At 32.8% G+C, this 15,828-nt stretch overlaps 1 protein-coding gene across 1 annotated transcript in view; it reads right to left on the reverse strand.

Moving 5' to 3' along the window:
- LOC111048523 (fringe glycosyltransferase) overlaps positions 1 to 15,828 on the reverse strand; it is a 141,446-nt gene that overhangs the window by 93,879 nt on the left and 31,739 nt on the right. Inside the window, exons 3-5 of the mRNA XM_039436198.1 lie at positions 11,620 to 11,668; positions 1,071 to 1,113; positions 202 to 261 (exon numbers count right to left, since the gene is read on the reverse strand). Of these exons, the coding sequence (XP_039292132.1) occupies positions 202 to 261; positions 1,071 to 1,113; positions 11,620 to 11,668 (152 nt within the window). The remainder of the gene's footprint in view (positions 1 to 201; positions 262 to 1,070; positions 1,114 to 11,619; positions 11,669 to 15,828) is intronic.

Below are 15,828 nucleotides of genomic sequence, written 5' to 3' on the forward strand. Positions count from 1 at the left end.
CAATTCAATATTAGTATAAAGCCTTTGGGTTTTTTTACCAATCTTATGGCCAAATTCAAATTCCATTACCAATTATACTTTGGTAATGGAAACATACTTTGCATTACATACTTTTGGAAACATACTTTGGTATGTTTTGGCTACTTTTTTAACAATATTATTCAATAAAACAAAAATTTAGTATACAATAATACTACTCACTTTTTATCAGTCTCCAGGAAAAAGTCGAACTCCACTGACATTTTACAGCAGAGAGCTTTCCTGTAAGAGCAAAACAAGTAGATTTAGACTTCATAGCGCATTTCCTCCTAAAGATTCATTCAATCGCTTATTCTGACAGCTTTACTGTCATTGGTTAGAACAGAACATGCCCATACTTGGTGTACTTGGGCGTGTCGTGTCTCGACCTATGGCAGTAGAGCTCAAACTTCATTGGTCACAGCTAATGGCCAATCTAGATTGCCGCTCTAGTAAGGCGTTAACTTTGGTAGAGATTGATAGTTGTGTAACAACCGAAATTAGTATTTAAAATTGTTTTCATAAATTAGTGGTTTTGACAATATCGAGTAGTTTTCATACACTTTATCTTGAAGGAAAATCGTGGATCATGAACCACAATTTTAAATAAATCATTTTCAATCTCAATTTATGAGAAAACTATTTGTTCAGAGACAAAAATGAATAGCTTTTGAGCAATTATTTATTATTGTATGACATGTTTCTCATTTTGGGCATGATTTCATACATTTTGCAAACAACTTCACTAATATTATACACGGAAAAATATTCCTTGTTATTAACGAGAAGCTCAAAATAAGCCGGGTTGAATAATGAACTCGACTCAAATTTATTTTGGAATTTATCATCAGTATCGGTTTGCCACAAACAAAGGCGATGTGAGAAGTCTCGTGTTATTTACATATAGATAAAAACATCTCAAACTGGATGTCCTTTGTAAAACGTGAGAGATCTTCAAAAACGCACAGCACTTCATAATGAGAATTTAAATTCGAAAATTATTCCTAATCCTTATTTCGAGAAGAAGATTTGATTAGAAACGACTGACTCACCTATTATGGGATGAAGAACAGTTGGTATTTATCATGTGACCGGCTGTAAAAAAGAGAAATTGGTTGTATTATTCAAAGTATGTCACAAGTCATAAACTGAAAAATCACATAATTTATTTTGATGTTCCAAGATAAATTGAGCGAACGTAGGCTTAAGAACGTTTCACAACAGATTCATTTCCTGTAGTTTACAACCAATCAGACGAGCTGTGATTAGAAAAATGAGATCCATGATTCACGTTTTTGAAGATGGCCCTGGCCATGAAATAAAATGGGATTATAGCTTTGATTGAAAATCCTAAATCTTGTTTTTGGTCTTCAAATATACCAATATGAACATTATAATACATGATAAATCACAGAGTGTACATTGGAGATAAGAATAAATGGTAAAAATAATCATTATTCGTCTAAAATAGAAGTAGAAAAGTTCATCATATCATTAATTCAACACATTAATTTGTTTTGAGTTAGATCATTGAAATTCAAGAGATAAATTATTTGAAACATTGTATCCAAGAGGAATATTACAACAATATAGTAATAAACAATAATAATGGAAGCGATGAGTTATCACACTAATAATTAGAGTAGAAAATTGTGGATAAATATTACATGAATTAATGTTGGATTCGCCAACTAGAACAAGTACATTCTAGTTCAGAGTTTGAATACTTCAATTATTTAATCATTTTCATTATTTTTTCTAGAATAGAGAACATTAAGAGCCTATCAGAGAGACCGTGATTCTATAAGTTTAATGTTGAAGATAAACTGAAATAATCGATCATTCCAAGTAAATTTCTTCAAATTGACGATTTTACTATTCACGGAGCAAATGATGAACTAACAATCAGACATGCTTCAACATTTCGAATCAAATGAAAAAGGTTCCTGCCCTTTTCCCATCATTACACTGACACCTTTACCTACAACGTTTTCACAAGCTAATCCTTCTTTTGAAACGTCTCATGACTTTCATATCCTACTTCACCATCAATTAGCAGATTAACACATTAATTGCAACTCAACCTATTCCAATGACTTTTCCAGCCTTTTTTTAATCATTGGCCTCAACAAAGTTGTGAAGACTTTCCCCATAACAAGAAGAGCGACATGCTTCAAAATGTCACTCGGAATTTTACAACTGGCATAGTTAAGCTGATAACTCAACAAGCGTGTAACAGGAGAGACAGACAGCACACTGGATTCCCAGCGGCAAAAACACGAATTAAATCAGATAATAAATAGACACACTGAAGGCGCGCATAACTGTAGAGTCGCGAGGTGGCTCTTTTTAGATTTACGAACCGCGTTTGATGAATGAGAAGGTCAAGGCGGAAGACAAGACATCTGACAGAGAAGAAGAACAGTAGCACAGTGTGAGCACAGAAACCGGTGAGAGAGAGAGAGAGAGAGAAAGAGAGAGATCCCTATTTATATATTATCACCACCACATAGAGCAAGTGATGGGAGAGAAAAAGAGAGGCACAGACAGAACAAGGGGAGGTTGAAGAAGAAGTGGGTGATGGGAAAATCATGATGAAGAGATCAATTTCATCCAACAATCCATAACTTCCTAAATGAATAATAATTTATTGCTAGGGTGCATTTACTAGGAATAGTAAGTAGTTAGTTGATAGGAAAATCATGATGTATCAATTTCAACTTACAATCCGTAACTTCCTAAATAATAAATTATACCTTTTGGCTAGGTTGCATTTACCAGGATCGATAATCCTCATACAGCTGGAAATATGTTATTCACCATTGCACTGATCAGGGATCGTGAGTATTTATTAATTTCTTCATAAATAAGCATAATCAGTATGATTGAGTGCGCTCTGGGAAATGAGTATAAAAATAAATGAGTGACTTTCAAATGTTGTCAACAATATAAATAAACTTCAATGGTTCTATTTCATATATCTTCAGTTCTTCTGACTCCATCTCCATGCATTCAGTTTAAATAGAAATTAAATTACTTTTTTTATAAATAAATAAAAATCTCAGTACCCTTTTGAATCATTTAATCACAACATGTTTCGGACATTAATGCCATTTTCAAGTGATTTGAAATCTTATTTTCAAAGGGTACTGAGATTTATATTTAAAGTAGCCCTAAAGAAAAAATACTTATTTTTACTTCACATCCCTTATCCACTAAGTAATCACTTCCACTATCAATACGGAAGCTGTAGAAGACAATGTAACGGGAAGTAGCCGCAACGAATAATTGGTGAAAGAGAGAAGAAAAAAGAATTCTTTCCTTTTCCGACCGACATCCTCAACATTCCCACGATGTCTTTTTTCACTGAGGAGCTTCTTCGATCACCTGTGAAGTCAGTGTACCCAACCGAGCAGTAGCCTGGATACTTCCGAACATCTTCTCTCTTCTCCTCTTTCTTTCTCTTTCTCTTTCCATCACACCTACTGGTCATTCGCTTCTCTTCATCTTCTTCCTCCACCACATCAACTAACGTCAAAACCTCCGAATTAAACCACAATCACGTTTACATTGCCAACATTGAATTATGTTCGTCCCGGTTATCTCATTTTGAATGTCATCCGTCTTCTTCCTTCCATCATCCACTCTTTCTTCTTGTTACCTTCTCTGGCTGCTCATTCTTCTCCACAACATTTTTCTGTCCATTCTTCTCAACACCGCAGTGACCCACTTCTAGCAACACCTTTGTAGATTACCTTAATATTCCGGTACAACATTTTTGAAGCAGTCTGCGGGCTTCTCGGCAGAGATAGATCAATTAAGAGCCCAAGTACAATAATAGAGTTCAAAATCTGAAATGAAGAACTCTATATTTGCAGTAGTCCAATCTTGAAGAGTTATGCCCACCGCCTATTTCAGATTCGTCGATTTCTGTGGAGCTCTTAAGCCTCTGTGGACACACTATCCTCTATATCTATACTAACAATACTACAATATTATAAAATTAATTCAATTGTTACTTTATTAAAATTATTGAAAACAATAAAAAAAAGAAGTACCCTTTTACTTCAAACATTTTAAACTTTAAAACAACTAGTTTCGGCTTACTTTGGCCATTTTCAAGTTCAAAGTAGGCCGAAACTAGTTGTTTGAAATGTTTTAAAGTTTAAAATGTTTGAAATAAAAGGATACTCCTTTTTATATTGCTCTTAATAATTACAATATTATACTACAGTATTAGTAGTAGGCCTATACCAATACTCCCTCAAAATTAATAAGCATACTATACTTTTCATACTAGACTTGTAGAACAAGACTTGATCATCCAATAAATTTATATTTATTTTATTATTATTTATAGTACAATTGCTTATCAGGAAATATTCATCCTGTAGCAAGCATAGCTTCCTATAGATTGGGAGCAACATCTTTCTTTTTGCATAAGAGTATTATATATTTCATTTTTATTATTTTTTATCATTTTTTTCATTTGAATTTGTAAGATTCTTATTGTAAAGGAGACATATTTGGGGAAACCCGTTGTCTCCATTGTGAATAAATAAATAAATAATGCTCGATCGTTTATTTGATTTTGAGTGTTGAATGATTACATTTCCCATGCAGTACAACTGACGTTCCCATATTAATACAACTTACTTTCATGAGAATTCCTTTTCTGTTTCCCTGAACTATCTCAAGAAATTGGGCATTGTTATGTGAACCACTGTTTCATCTTCTATTTCCCCCTATTCTTCAATATACAGCCACTGTTTTCAATCAGGTAGGTCCACTACTTCGACTTGTTGACGTTTCACATGCCACAAGTCGGTGATGGTGTCACTAAGACATGAAAACAACGCACAGGAAGCAAGAGTCGAAGAAGGAGAAAGGAACAACACCACTCTCAAATACGATCGTCGCCGTTTGAACAAAGAAGGTGCTAACGAGTTGACATGGACATCAATGCTGTTAATTGAATGGTAATTTCGAGAATCAGTGTGGGAAAATCCCATACCAACCACGATACCATCTCTGATTCGTTTGTGGTTTATTCAAGTGGAAGAAGGAAGTTGAAGTTTCCATTGGAGGAGAAAGGGTTATTTCTTTCAATGAAGGAAGGAAACGCCATGGTATTATAGGAGACTGTATATAGAAGACTGTATAGAAGACTATATAGACTATATAGAAAATTATAGAAGGAAAGAAGACTATATAGAAGACTGTCGAATAGTCGTCATACAACAGTAACAATAGTTGTTTGATTTAATTTGTTACAATGGTTATATTCTTTATTGTACATTCTACAATTAGTCTACCTGTCAATCTTCCTACAATATAACAAGCCCATACCATAACAAGAACATATTATACAATATAACAAGAACCATGGTTTGTAATATGCTAACAAATAAAGTGCATAATATATTAATAGTACGACCTGATCGAGTTACACACCACGCGCTGTACATAACCAGTGTCAATTAGGTTTGTATTGCGGTCGAGTATACATACCTAATTAACCAATATAGGAATATTCCTTATACAATGAGGCTATCCTCAAACCGGTAGTAACTTGATCTATAGACTGTTGAACAAGAATATTGTGTACAGTATTTGTGATTCATTAAAATTCGCCTTCAACCCATACAGAATTACAGTAAATAGATACGGTATTTACATATGCAGTTATGTTTCAGTTTAGAATAATTGAGTGAGGCTAGGCTTTTACAAATTTTCTCAAATGCAGTGCGTACTAACATGAGATAAAGGCCTATTCAAATCCGGTTTCAAACGCAAAAAGGGTATCAAAGTGCTCTGAAATCTACACATAAATTTATAATTGAAATATTTGTTAGATAGGCAACAGTTTGATCAAAATACTTTCTCGTATTTTTGTATTTCAATATAGCATCACTCAAATTTCTATCAATGAAATGACTTTATCAATCTTCACTGATATTCAGATCTGGAAAACGGAATTTTTACATCTTCTACCGATTTTCTTATAAAGTATTAGCACTAAATAATTGTAAAAGTATAGAAGTAGCATAAAATATAGATGAATTATTTTCAATCGAATCATAATTATGTACAGTATTTGTTACGGAGTATATTGTACTATAATTTATTGAAGAATACTTCAATAAATAATTATATTAATTGTTGAGTTGATAAGTATTATCATTATTAGTAAGTATTGATAAAATGTTTAGTAATATGAAAAATGATTACGATTATAAGTTAGACAAATTCCAATTAAATTTACAACCACTTGATACTATCAGATACGTTCTTCTTCCTCATGTATAAAAACTATACTTTCTAGGACGTGAGTTAATTCTAAAAAGTAAACAGAAACTGATATTGGTTTCCAAGCCCATCTGAGACTACTAATTTAATAAGTGATTATCAACATAAATTTGCTTTCCTCTGCTACGGGCTTCCTGCTGGGAGGTTTGGGTTACAATAGACCCAGCAAGATTTTTGGGTGTCCGGATAAAAAAGCCAAAAAATGTGAAAAATATGAAAGAAACCCATGAAATATTACAAAATACAATCACAGTTATTCCTAAATCATAAGGATATTCGTGATGTGGAGAAGAACTGGTAATCTTACAGCTTAGGTACGTTATCTTCAGACTTCATGTGACAGTACATTATAACTGAGTTATGAGCCCTTGCTTTTTCGACTGGCGTGAAATATTCTCTTTTTGTGACTTGTTTTTGTATGAAACGTGCATAATGAAAGCTTAAGGAATTCAAGAATCCCAACTCATTATTCAATTCATAATAGTATGTTTTTCATAAATATCATTCATATGAAGTCATAATCACAGAAATTTTGCAGTAAATTTTTCGTGTAATGGAGTTCTCACGTTGATGGAGAATTTACAAATAAAATATTGATGGGTAAAAAAAATGTAACAAACATCAAACAAAGTTGTTTTGAATATGAATTCCTGATTATGAATATGAATTTCTTGTTTCATTACAAGTATATACTTTTTTGATTAGCCTACTTTATATATATTTTAGGTGGTAATGTATTTTATCTACTGTACTTGAAACGACGACGAAACATTTCTATTCATTGTATTAGTCTTCAGTCTTCATTCGATTCAACACTAGGAATATAGATTACAAATCTAGATTCCTTGGACTCAAGATTGATACACTCCTTCAACCTATACTTTATTCTGTGAAGGGTCGGAGACTACACACCACAAATTAAACCAGCAGTATGGAAATACACACAATAAAGAATATGTTATTCTGAAGGTATCATAGAACAACTATTGTATGTACTGTGATAACGAAATTCCTCATTAAATTCCAGAGTATTACTTCTCCGTGTACGTGAGTATCTTAAAAAGTGTAAAAGTTCCATTGTCATTGAAAATTTATCAAGAAAATATATAATACTGTAGTTTCCTGTTGTATTTTAGCCTTTTTTCAAGTCAGTGCTTCTCAATGTACAAAAAATACAGTTCCAATAAAATTCTTAAGAGGAGAAGCAAACATAAAACATTCTGTTGGCCAACATTAATGAAATGTTTCAAAAAACAGACACCATTTTTCTCTCTATCCACAGTACATTAGTGAGGCAATTTTAGATCTAGCAGACCATTGTCGTAATAGTAATGATGAGGCAACGAACAATGAAACCCTCAAGACTCCATAATAGAACGGAGTAGTGGAGTAATTTAAAACTCATCCATCTTACAACAGCAAAGAAGATGGGACGAAGGAAGGCCTCGTATTAATCATTTGGAGACCGAAAAAAGATGAGAGATTGTTTGCTTGATGGTGCGTTATGTCTTTGGGGTGTTTGTTAAATGTAATTAAGGAGTAATGGAGCCTCTTTCCTAAATCTACACTAATAACAAATAAGTGTAAGACGGTATGTAATGGGATAGTAGAACTGAGGAATCTTCAAAGGAGGACTTTGTAAGGATGTTAGAAGCTGTTGATTACTTTCAATATTTCATTGCGTGGAAGCAATCTTGTTCTAAGTCTGATTTCAAAATGAATTACTTATATGTATTATGTGACTTCCAACACGTACAAAGTCAGCAAAATAATTCAATTAAGAGATTTTGATTTATGAGATATCCTGTGCGAGGTATTCTGTCAACTCTGGACTAGTGGAAAGATTGATTCAAAGTATAAATAATTAACAAGGAGTAATTGAATTGTGTAATAATATCTGGATACACCTACCAATGTCCTTCTGAATTGCAAACAAACATGAGCTTCATTCTACATTCTTTAGAGGTATGAGCTTTCGCAAGAAGACAATGACTTCAGTTTCTGTTTGGAATTTGATAAAACAAGTAAAGCTGATGAACAATCTCTCTGTAAACGCATTGTGCAGTTCTTAGAATAGTTAAGAGGGTAAATCCTGTGTTGATCTACTTATTGTAGCACAAAATATCAATGAAATTATAGGAAAGTGTCTGAGAGAGTTTGTAAATAAGGGATATCATATTCCTACAGTGAATAATTATAGTAAATCCTGTGTAGTACGGTAGATCCTACAACCTAAAGTTACAGGGGGGTAGGGTAGATCCTGTGTAGATCTACTTATTGTAGCATAAAATATTTAAACAAATTATAGAAATGTGTCTATTGTTGTGTATATGTGTCTATTTGAATTGAAAGGGATGTCACATTCCTACAGTTGAGTATGGTGAAATTCATTTAAAAAAAAGAGGGAAAGGAAGTTTGTCATTCACAACACAAATAAAATTATCTACAAAGTAGTAGTGTGGTATTCAGTGTACCATTTTTGAAAGTTGTACATGTGTGTACAGTGGAATTGTCGAAAATAGTGCGACCTTGGTGCAATGCAACCAGCTTTATTGGGGTCTATTGTGCGTGACAAGGTCCATTTTTACGAGCAGCCCATGTTCATTGCTCTTTCTGTAGCAGGAAATGGTTATAGGCCGTCGCCGTACTGAGGGACACTGTCACTGTTGTGTTGAGTTGCCAACCAACCGTGACAACAGTTGTTGTTATGTTGTGACTCGGCCTTAAAAGGTTGTCACTATAGTGATACAGGATTTATAGATTATGGACGACATATTACAACTATACATCAAGTGTTGAATGGCCCGCTGAAGTACTATTATTAAATCAGAGCTTTCATTGGGGTTTAATAGACTATATCTATATTCATTTATTGTCCTATCAGTTGAACTCAACATTCAATATTTCAATCAGTTGAATTTTTAACTGTTAATTTTTTGATTACAGTAGTTATTAATAGTAATTGTAGAGTAAATACAGGTGGATTTCATCATTTATTGTTCAACATTCAATATTTCAATCAGTTGAATTTTTAACTGTTAATTTTTTGATAACAGTAGTTATTAATAGTAATTGTAGAGTATATACAGGTGGATTTCATCATTTATTGTTCAACATTCAATATTTCAATCAGTTGAATTTTTAACTATTAATTTTTTGATTACAGTAGTTATTAATAGTAATTGTAGAGTATATGCAGGTGGATTTCATCATTTATTGTTCACATTCAATATTTCAATCAGTTGAATTTTTAACTGTTAATTTTTTGATTACAGTAGTTATTAATAGTAATTGTAGAGTATATACAGGTGGATTTCATCATTTATTGTTCAACATTCAATATTTCAATCAGTTGAATTTTTAACTATTAATTTTTTGATTACAGTAGTTATTAATAGTAATTGTAGAGTATATACAGGTGGATTTCATCATTTATTGTTCAACATTCAATATTTCAATCAGTTGAATTTTTAACTGTTAATTTTTTGATTACAGTAGTTATTAATAGTAATTGTAGAGTATATACAGGTGGATTTCATCATTTATTGTTCAACATTCAATATTTCAATCAGTTGAATTTTTAACTGTTAATTTTTTGATTACAGTAGTTATTAATAGTAATTGTAGAGTATATACAGGTGGATTTCATCATTTATTGTTCAACATTCAATAATCCAATTAGTTATGTATCAATCCGTAGTGGAACATATGGATTGCCTACTGAGAAGTAGGAGAAACGCATGGATTTACTATTGAATTAATATCAATCGGCATCCTAGTTGAATATAATCAAAATCATTATGTTGCTTATTTATAAGGAAAACTGTTGGCTTTCCTCATACATCAGCAACATAATGATGTCGATGATATTCAACTAATGATATTGACTTTTGACTTTCAACATGGGTTGAATGGGAATCTTAAAAGTTCGAAATCAAGGTCATTAGCTGAATATCATCGAAATCATAAAATGTTTTTTCCTACAGTTACCTTGAAAAGTGGCCATTGCTGCACTGATTACAGAAAGCAAAGAATCACTTTTCCGCTCTAGTGCGGGAAAAATTTTTTCTGCACTCCAGATTTGCAACATGGCAACGCAAAATAGTTAGTAGGTTATATGGAGCACCAGTGCAGCAAAATCAAAATGAAGTTGGTAACAGTGACTGTGGTGCACGTTATAATAATATTAAGGACAACGAGGACAGCCACCACATGAGTGACAGCCGCCTTCATTCATTTACTACTACATTATTCAATTATAAATTAAGGTTTTTATTAATAATAAAATTACACAGAAAAACATTTGATGAATTTCAGGGAATTTTACCCATAATTACCCAATTTTCATATTCAATGGTAACTGTAGGAAAAATTTAATGTGAAATAGACCTACGTGCGCAAAGTTCCTCTGCTGCACTCAAGAAACCATTCCGCCCGAGCCGTTTCTTTCGGTGCAGCAAACTGTCACTTAGCGCACTAATTGCACAAATAACAATTTTGGTTTAAACTTTTACATTCTATTCAATCCGAATGTTTTTCCCTCTGCATGTTATTTTGATGTGACGAGTACGTAGATCATAAGTTGCCGAACAAATAAACAATTATACCAGCTTTCGAAATTAGAAACCTGCGAGAATTATTGAAATAAATTTATCTTAACTACATTATAATTAATTTTACTATTTCCTACCTTTCAAAATCAATCAGGCCTATTAGGATTACTTGATTACTTGTTCAAATGAATTTTATTTAACAATCGAAATTATTGATATAAAGTATTATGATAGTTTATAGTTTATAAGTATTTATTATTGACCGAGCGAAGTGAGGTCTAAGATTCAAGTCGACGGTTTGGCATTTCTCTTAATGTTTAAATGTTTATTTGTTTCTATGTTTTTATGTTGCGCATTTACGGCGAAACGCAGTGATAGATTTTCATGAAATTTGACAGGTATGTTCCTTTTTAAATTGCGCGTCGACGTATATGCAAGGTTTTTGGAAATTTTGCATTTCAAGGATAATATAAAAGGAAAAAGGAGCCTCCTTCATACGCCAATATTAGAGTAGAAATCAGACTATAGAATATTATTCATCATAAATCAGCTGACAAGTGATTACACAGATGTGTGGAGAAGCCAGTCTATTGCTGTATTTCCATAAGGTCTATAGTTTCAATCAGGTACTTGTGGATGAGAATACTGCGTGAGGTCTACTGTTCACAGACCTACTGGTGATAGTTTATTAAGTATTATGATAGTTCATAGTTCAGAAAAGAGAGTTCATTGAACTTACCAGTTTTTTCCTGGAACTGGTCATCATCCGTATCAGTGAAGAACCAAGTCTGCAAAAAAGAAAACTGTTACTTAACATGTTTAGAAGCAATTTCGAATAGAGAGAAACAAAAACGGAATAAATCAAGGGATAGAAACCGTTTAGTTTACGCTTTGATACTGAATTACAAATCCTGAAATTAGAAAAAGTTTTGCCTTTTTCTTCAGAAATCGTTGAATGTTCCTGCTCCCGTTCCTCTTGTCCCTACACCTCCTGTTGCGTTCCCACTTTTGTTAGAACCGTGAAACAAAACGCACCATGCGTTCGTGAAAAGTACAGTACATCATTCATTGAACAGCATGTGCTGAAACACTGGTATTGTCGACTGGAAACTTGGGACAGTACTATTGTTCAATGTCATTCACAGCTGTGATTCTTTCAATTACACAGAAAAGGACAGTCGCTGACCTTTCAACAAATACAAGTCTCCAAGAAATAAACCTCCGTCAGATAAACAGCAGTTACAACCTTCGACCATGTATAGGATCCTAAAGTATAGTATTGTATCCTAAAAAACATGGTTGAAGGTTATTCTACAACGAAACTTCATGCACGAGAAACGCAAGATTTTCATGAAAATGTTCAGAATTTCCGAACAACCAAGTTATCGTGACAACATGGTTATGACTTTTATTGTTTGAGAAATCTAATTTGAAAGTTCACCATTCTATGCATTTACTGAATAAATCATTGAAAAATACAAAAGACAATACCAAATTATATTTCCTGACTATTTGTAACTATTTGTATATACTTATTTGTGGGTTAAATGGAAGAGGAGGCTTTTATTGCCTCAATTTCGCCCACATCACTTTTATTGTAAAGTGTAAATAAAAGTTATTTATCTATGTATCTATCTTATTTGTATTTATAATTGTATACAAATTATAAATTATATAATTTAATAAAAACAATATAAAACTTGTAGTACCCTTTTATTAACACATTTTAAAACATTTTAACGACTAGTTTCGACCTACTTTGGCCATTTTCAAGTTCAAATGTGAAAAATTAATTATTTTTATCAATTTGAATAAAGTAGCCCATAAAAGTGAAGTGATTTTATTGTATAATTTGTATACATGATTGTATCAGTGACTGTGATAAATTGACAAGGAATTGACACTCTCAAGAAAATATGTTCTTTTAATTTGTGAACTCTTTTGCTAAGAAAAATATTGTACTAGACTTTTTAGCATCATAATACAATAACTAGCCCTTGAATCAAAACATTCTCATACCAAACAAAGATTTGCTAGATATTGGAAAATTATTAGCCCTCTAGAAATAATGGATATAGATATAAAATTCAAATTTACTGTACAAAACTCTGTAATCATAATATTATGATTATGACCATGGAGGAAAAACTAGGCTGTACTACTTCTCTCCAAAAATTTTGATGAAATGTTAATGTTGTCCTAAGTAGTTCATACAAAGATTCACATCTTGTGTAGAATCGTGAAAGCTTGTTAAGTCTTGTTCATCTGCAAATCTGATTAGTCCCGGAAACAAGTTTTTTTTAATTAATTATTTACAACATTTCCGTTGACAATCCAATTTAACAAGACTTTTATACACCAACTTTCACCAGCTCTAAATATACTTTCCAATTTCATAACCATTAGCCGTCGCCTATCGGCCATTCATTCCCTCGGAGCGATAAATTGGAACCAACTTGCATAATCCTTGAAGGCGTTGTCAGTCCACAAATTATCATCGAATACAATAACCACCACAAACTGCAATGGCAAATTACTGCGAAATAGTCCTCCACACCGTACTCACTAGCATTAATCATGGTGATAATAGTTATTTAATGAGATTTCTTGAACGACCCACTTTAATTGGTTTACAAGAGCGGGAATTTAAATGTGATTTGGGTACGGCGCTGTATAGACCTAGATAAAATTACCGTATAGTAATAACTATAGGCATTCATTACATATACTGTCAAGAGGTTTGTGAAACGGTTGGAGCTATTAAAAGTATTGTTTATAGCTGGCAATATAGGAACGCAATTTATCGAAGGCTGGGATTTAATAACGGGTAAACACGATGAATGTTCGGTCGTATTTATGAACAACACATGAACAAAGCACCATGCAACAGGGACACAACACAAACACAAGTGAGTCAACTAAATAGGTTTGGCTAGTTGTTACCACTATATACACAAAAGCCAAACAATGTTATATCTATATTGTGATAGATATAGTCCAGGCGCTGGCTTACATTGAGCATGCATGAGAGAGGCAGAGAATTTGACTTCGGATTATTGTTAGGGGGTCTTTAGTGTATATGAAACTCGATGTCGTCACGTCCCAGGGTGGTCGACAGCTTTGGGGGGAGGGGGGTAAGTTGTAAAAAACGCGCGCTTATAAAATCGCCTGTCCTGCAGTTACTATTCATAGTACAGCTTTTAATTTTTTCTCAAAATTATGTACACATAATTGGCTTTCAATGTGGTCCTGTACATTTTTGCGATAAACCGCATAGTTTTTCCGTAAAAAAATAAAATGTCTCGAAAAATGTATTTTTTTATTATGGACTTTTTGTTATTTCTCGAATATTCAAGTCATTAGCCGACTTAGAGGAAAATGCTCCCAATAAACGTTGTAGGCCGTTTCTTCCTGAATCCAATGATATATATAGTTAGGGGGTTACGATCATAGATGCGGCGGTGGGAGGGGGATAAGTAGCACTGTTAACGCTGCGGCGCGGTCCTCCCTCATGATTAATGCGCGTAATGGCCTGTCTATCGCATCGCTCCTACTAGTCTATGCATTCAAATTATGTATTTCAGGAACGCTATCTTATGTATTTTCGGTCGCTGAACACGATTTTTCAACTCTCAAGCCTCAATAATTGATAATTCTCATCATAATATACAAATTATGGTCAAAATTACAAACTTCATCTCATTATCATTATTTATGATTACATTGTAATGATAAACCATCTTGTTAGGAATCCTATTGTGTTTCTCAGTCGATAAAAAACTGACATTCCATTAAGAGAGAATAATTATTCGATTTAGTTCAATGATCACTTTGGAATTGCGAAAGTCAAGTAATGGAGTAAGTTAAACAAATAATATAGGCTACCCCATATAGAGCACCGTATAACAGGAGTAAAATATTTTCTTAATATAAATTTACAGTTGAAGCACAAATAATGCCAATTACTCCCATGTGATATGACTAAATATTTGATTACAAAGGAAATACAACTCTAAAGCTGCGTTTACACCAAAGTTATTAACGAGATGTTAATATAACTTATTTTTTTAAAGATTCTATTAGATTGAACATAACTTATCATAGACATGATGGACATATGTGTTAGCCAAGTTCCGTTCAATCTAATAGAATCTATAAAGATTGAGTTATTAACATTTTGTTAATAACTTTGGTGTAAACGCAGCTTTATCATCTGATTTCTGTAACTTATATCTATGAATAGATACTTTTCATCTGGCTGAGTTTGACTGATTGTCTTGGGGTGGTACTTGAATGAAAGTGGAATGGGATATATCTTTGTTGAATTTGATATATTTGGAGAGAATACTGTTGGAAATCTATTGAGGGGAGATCAGTATTATTAAGGTGTGAGAGCAAGCAATCAATTCAATGAAACAACTACAAGGACTCATGAACGGTTCAAATATGAGATATTGTCAAAGTATATTTGAAAGAAGTCAGGAGCTATTTGTGGATTTTTTTAGAATCACGATGCAAAATCAATGACTACTTGAAATTTATGACTGATTATTGTAACATAGTTTAAATTATCTTAAATTGTATTCATTTCAATCACACAAACTATGTTATGGAGTCTGTGTTATATCTAAAAAATTTAAAAAAATACCCATAGAAGTAGAATATAATTTTCAATAAGGAAACATTAACTCTATACAGTCAATACATTGACACTCTGTCAAATGAAACCTTGAAAATTTAATAAATGTGACAACCGATCATGCTTTGGAGCAAACCCTCATTCGATCATCCAAAACTGAGTGAATGGAATAGCTAGTTCTTCAAAGGCTTTCCTAAAATGGCTGCTACTATGTAAATCTTCCATCAAAGATATTCTGTTCAAGTATGTTGACATCATTGTGGATATCACTGGAGATTGTGAAGAAAGTCATCGAATGAAGTAAAACAA

This window comes from Nilaparvata lugens, chromosome 10 (genome assembly GCF_014356525.2).
Source record: "Nilaparvata lugens isolate BPH chromosome 10, ASM1435652v1, whole genome shotgun sequence".
NCBI classification, from domain to species: Eukaryota; Metazoa; Arthropoda; class Insecta; order Hemiptera; family Delphacidae; genus Nilaparvata; species Nilaparvata lugens.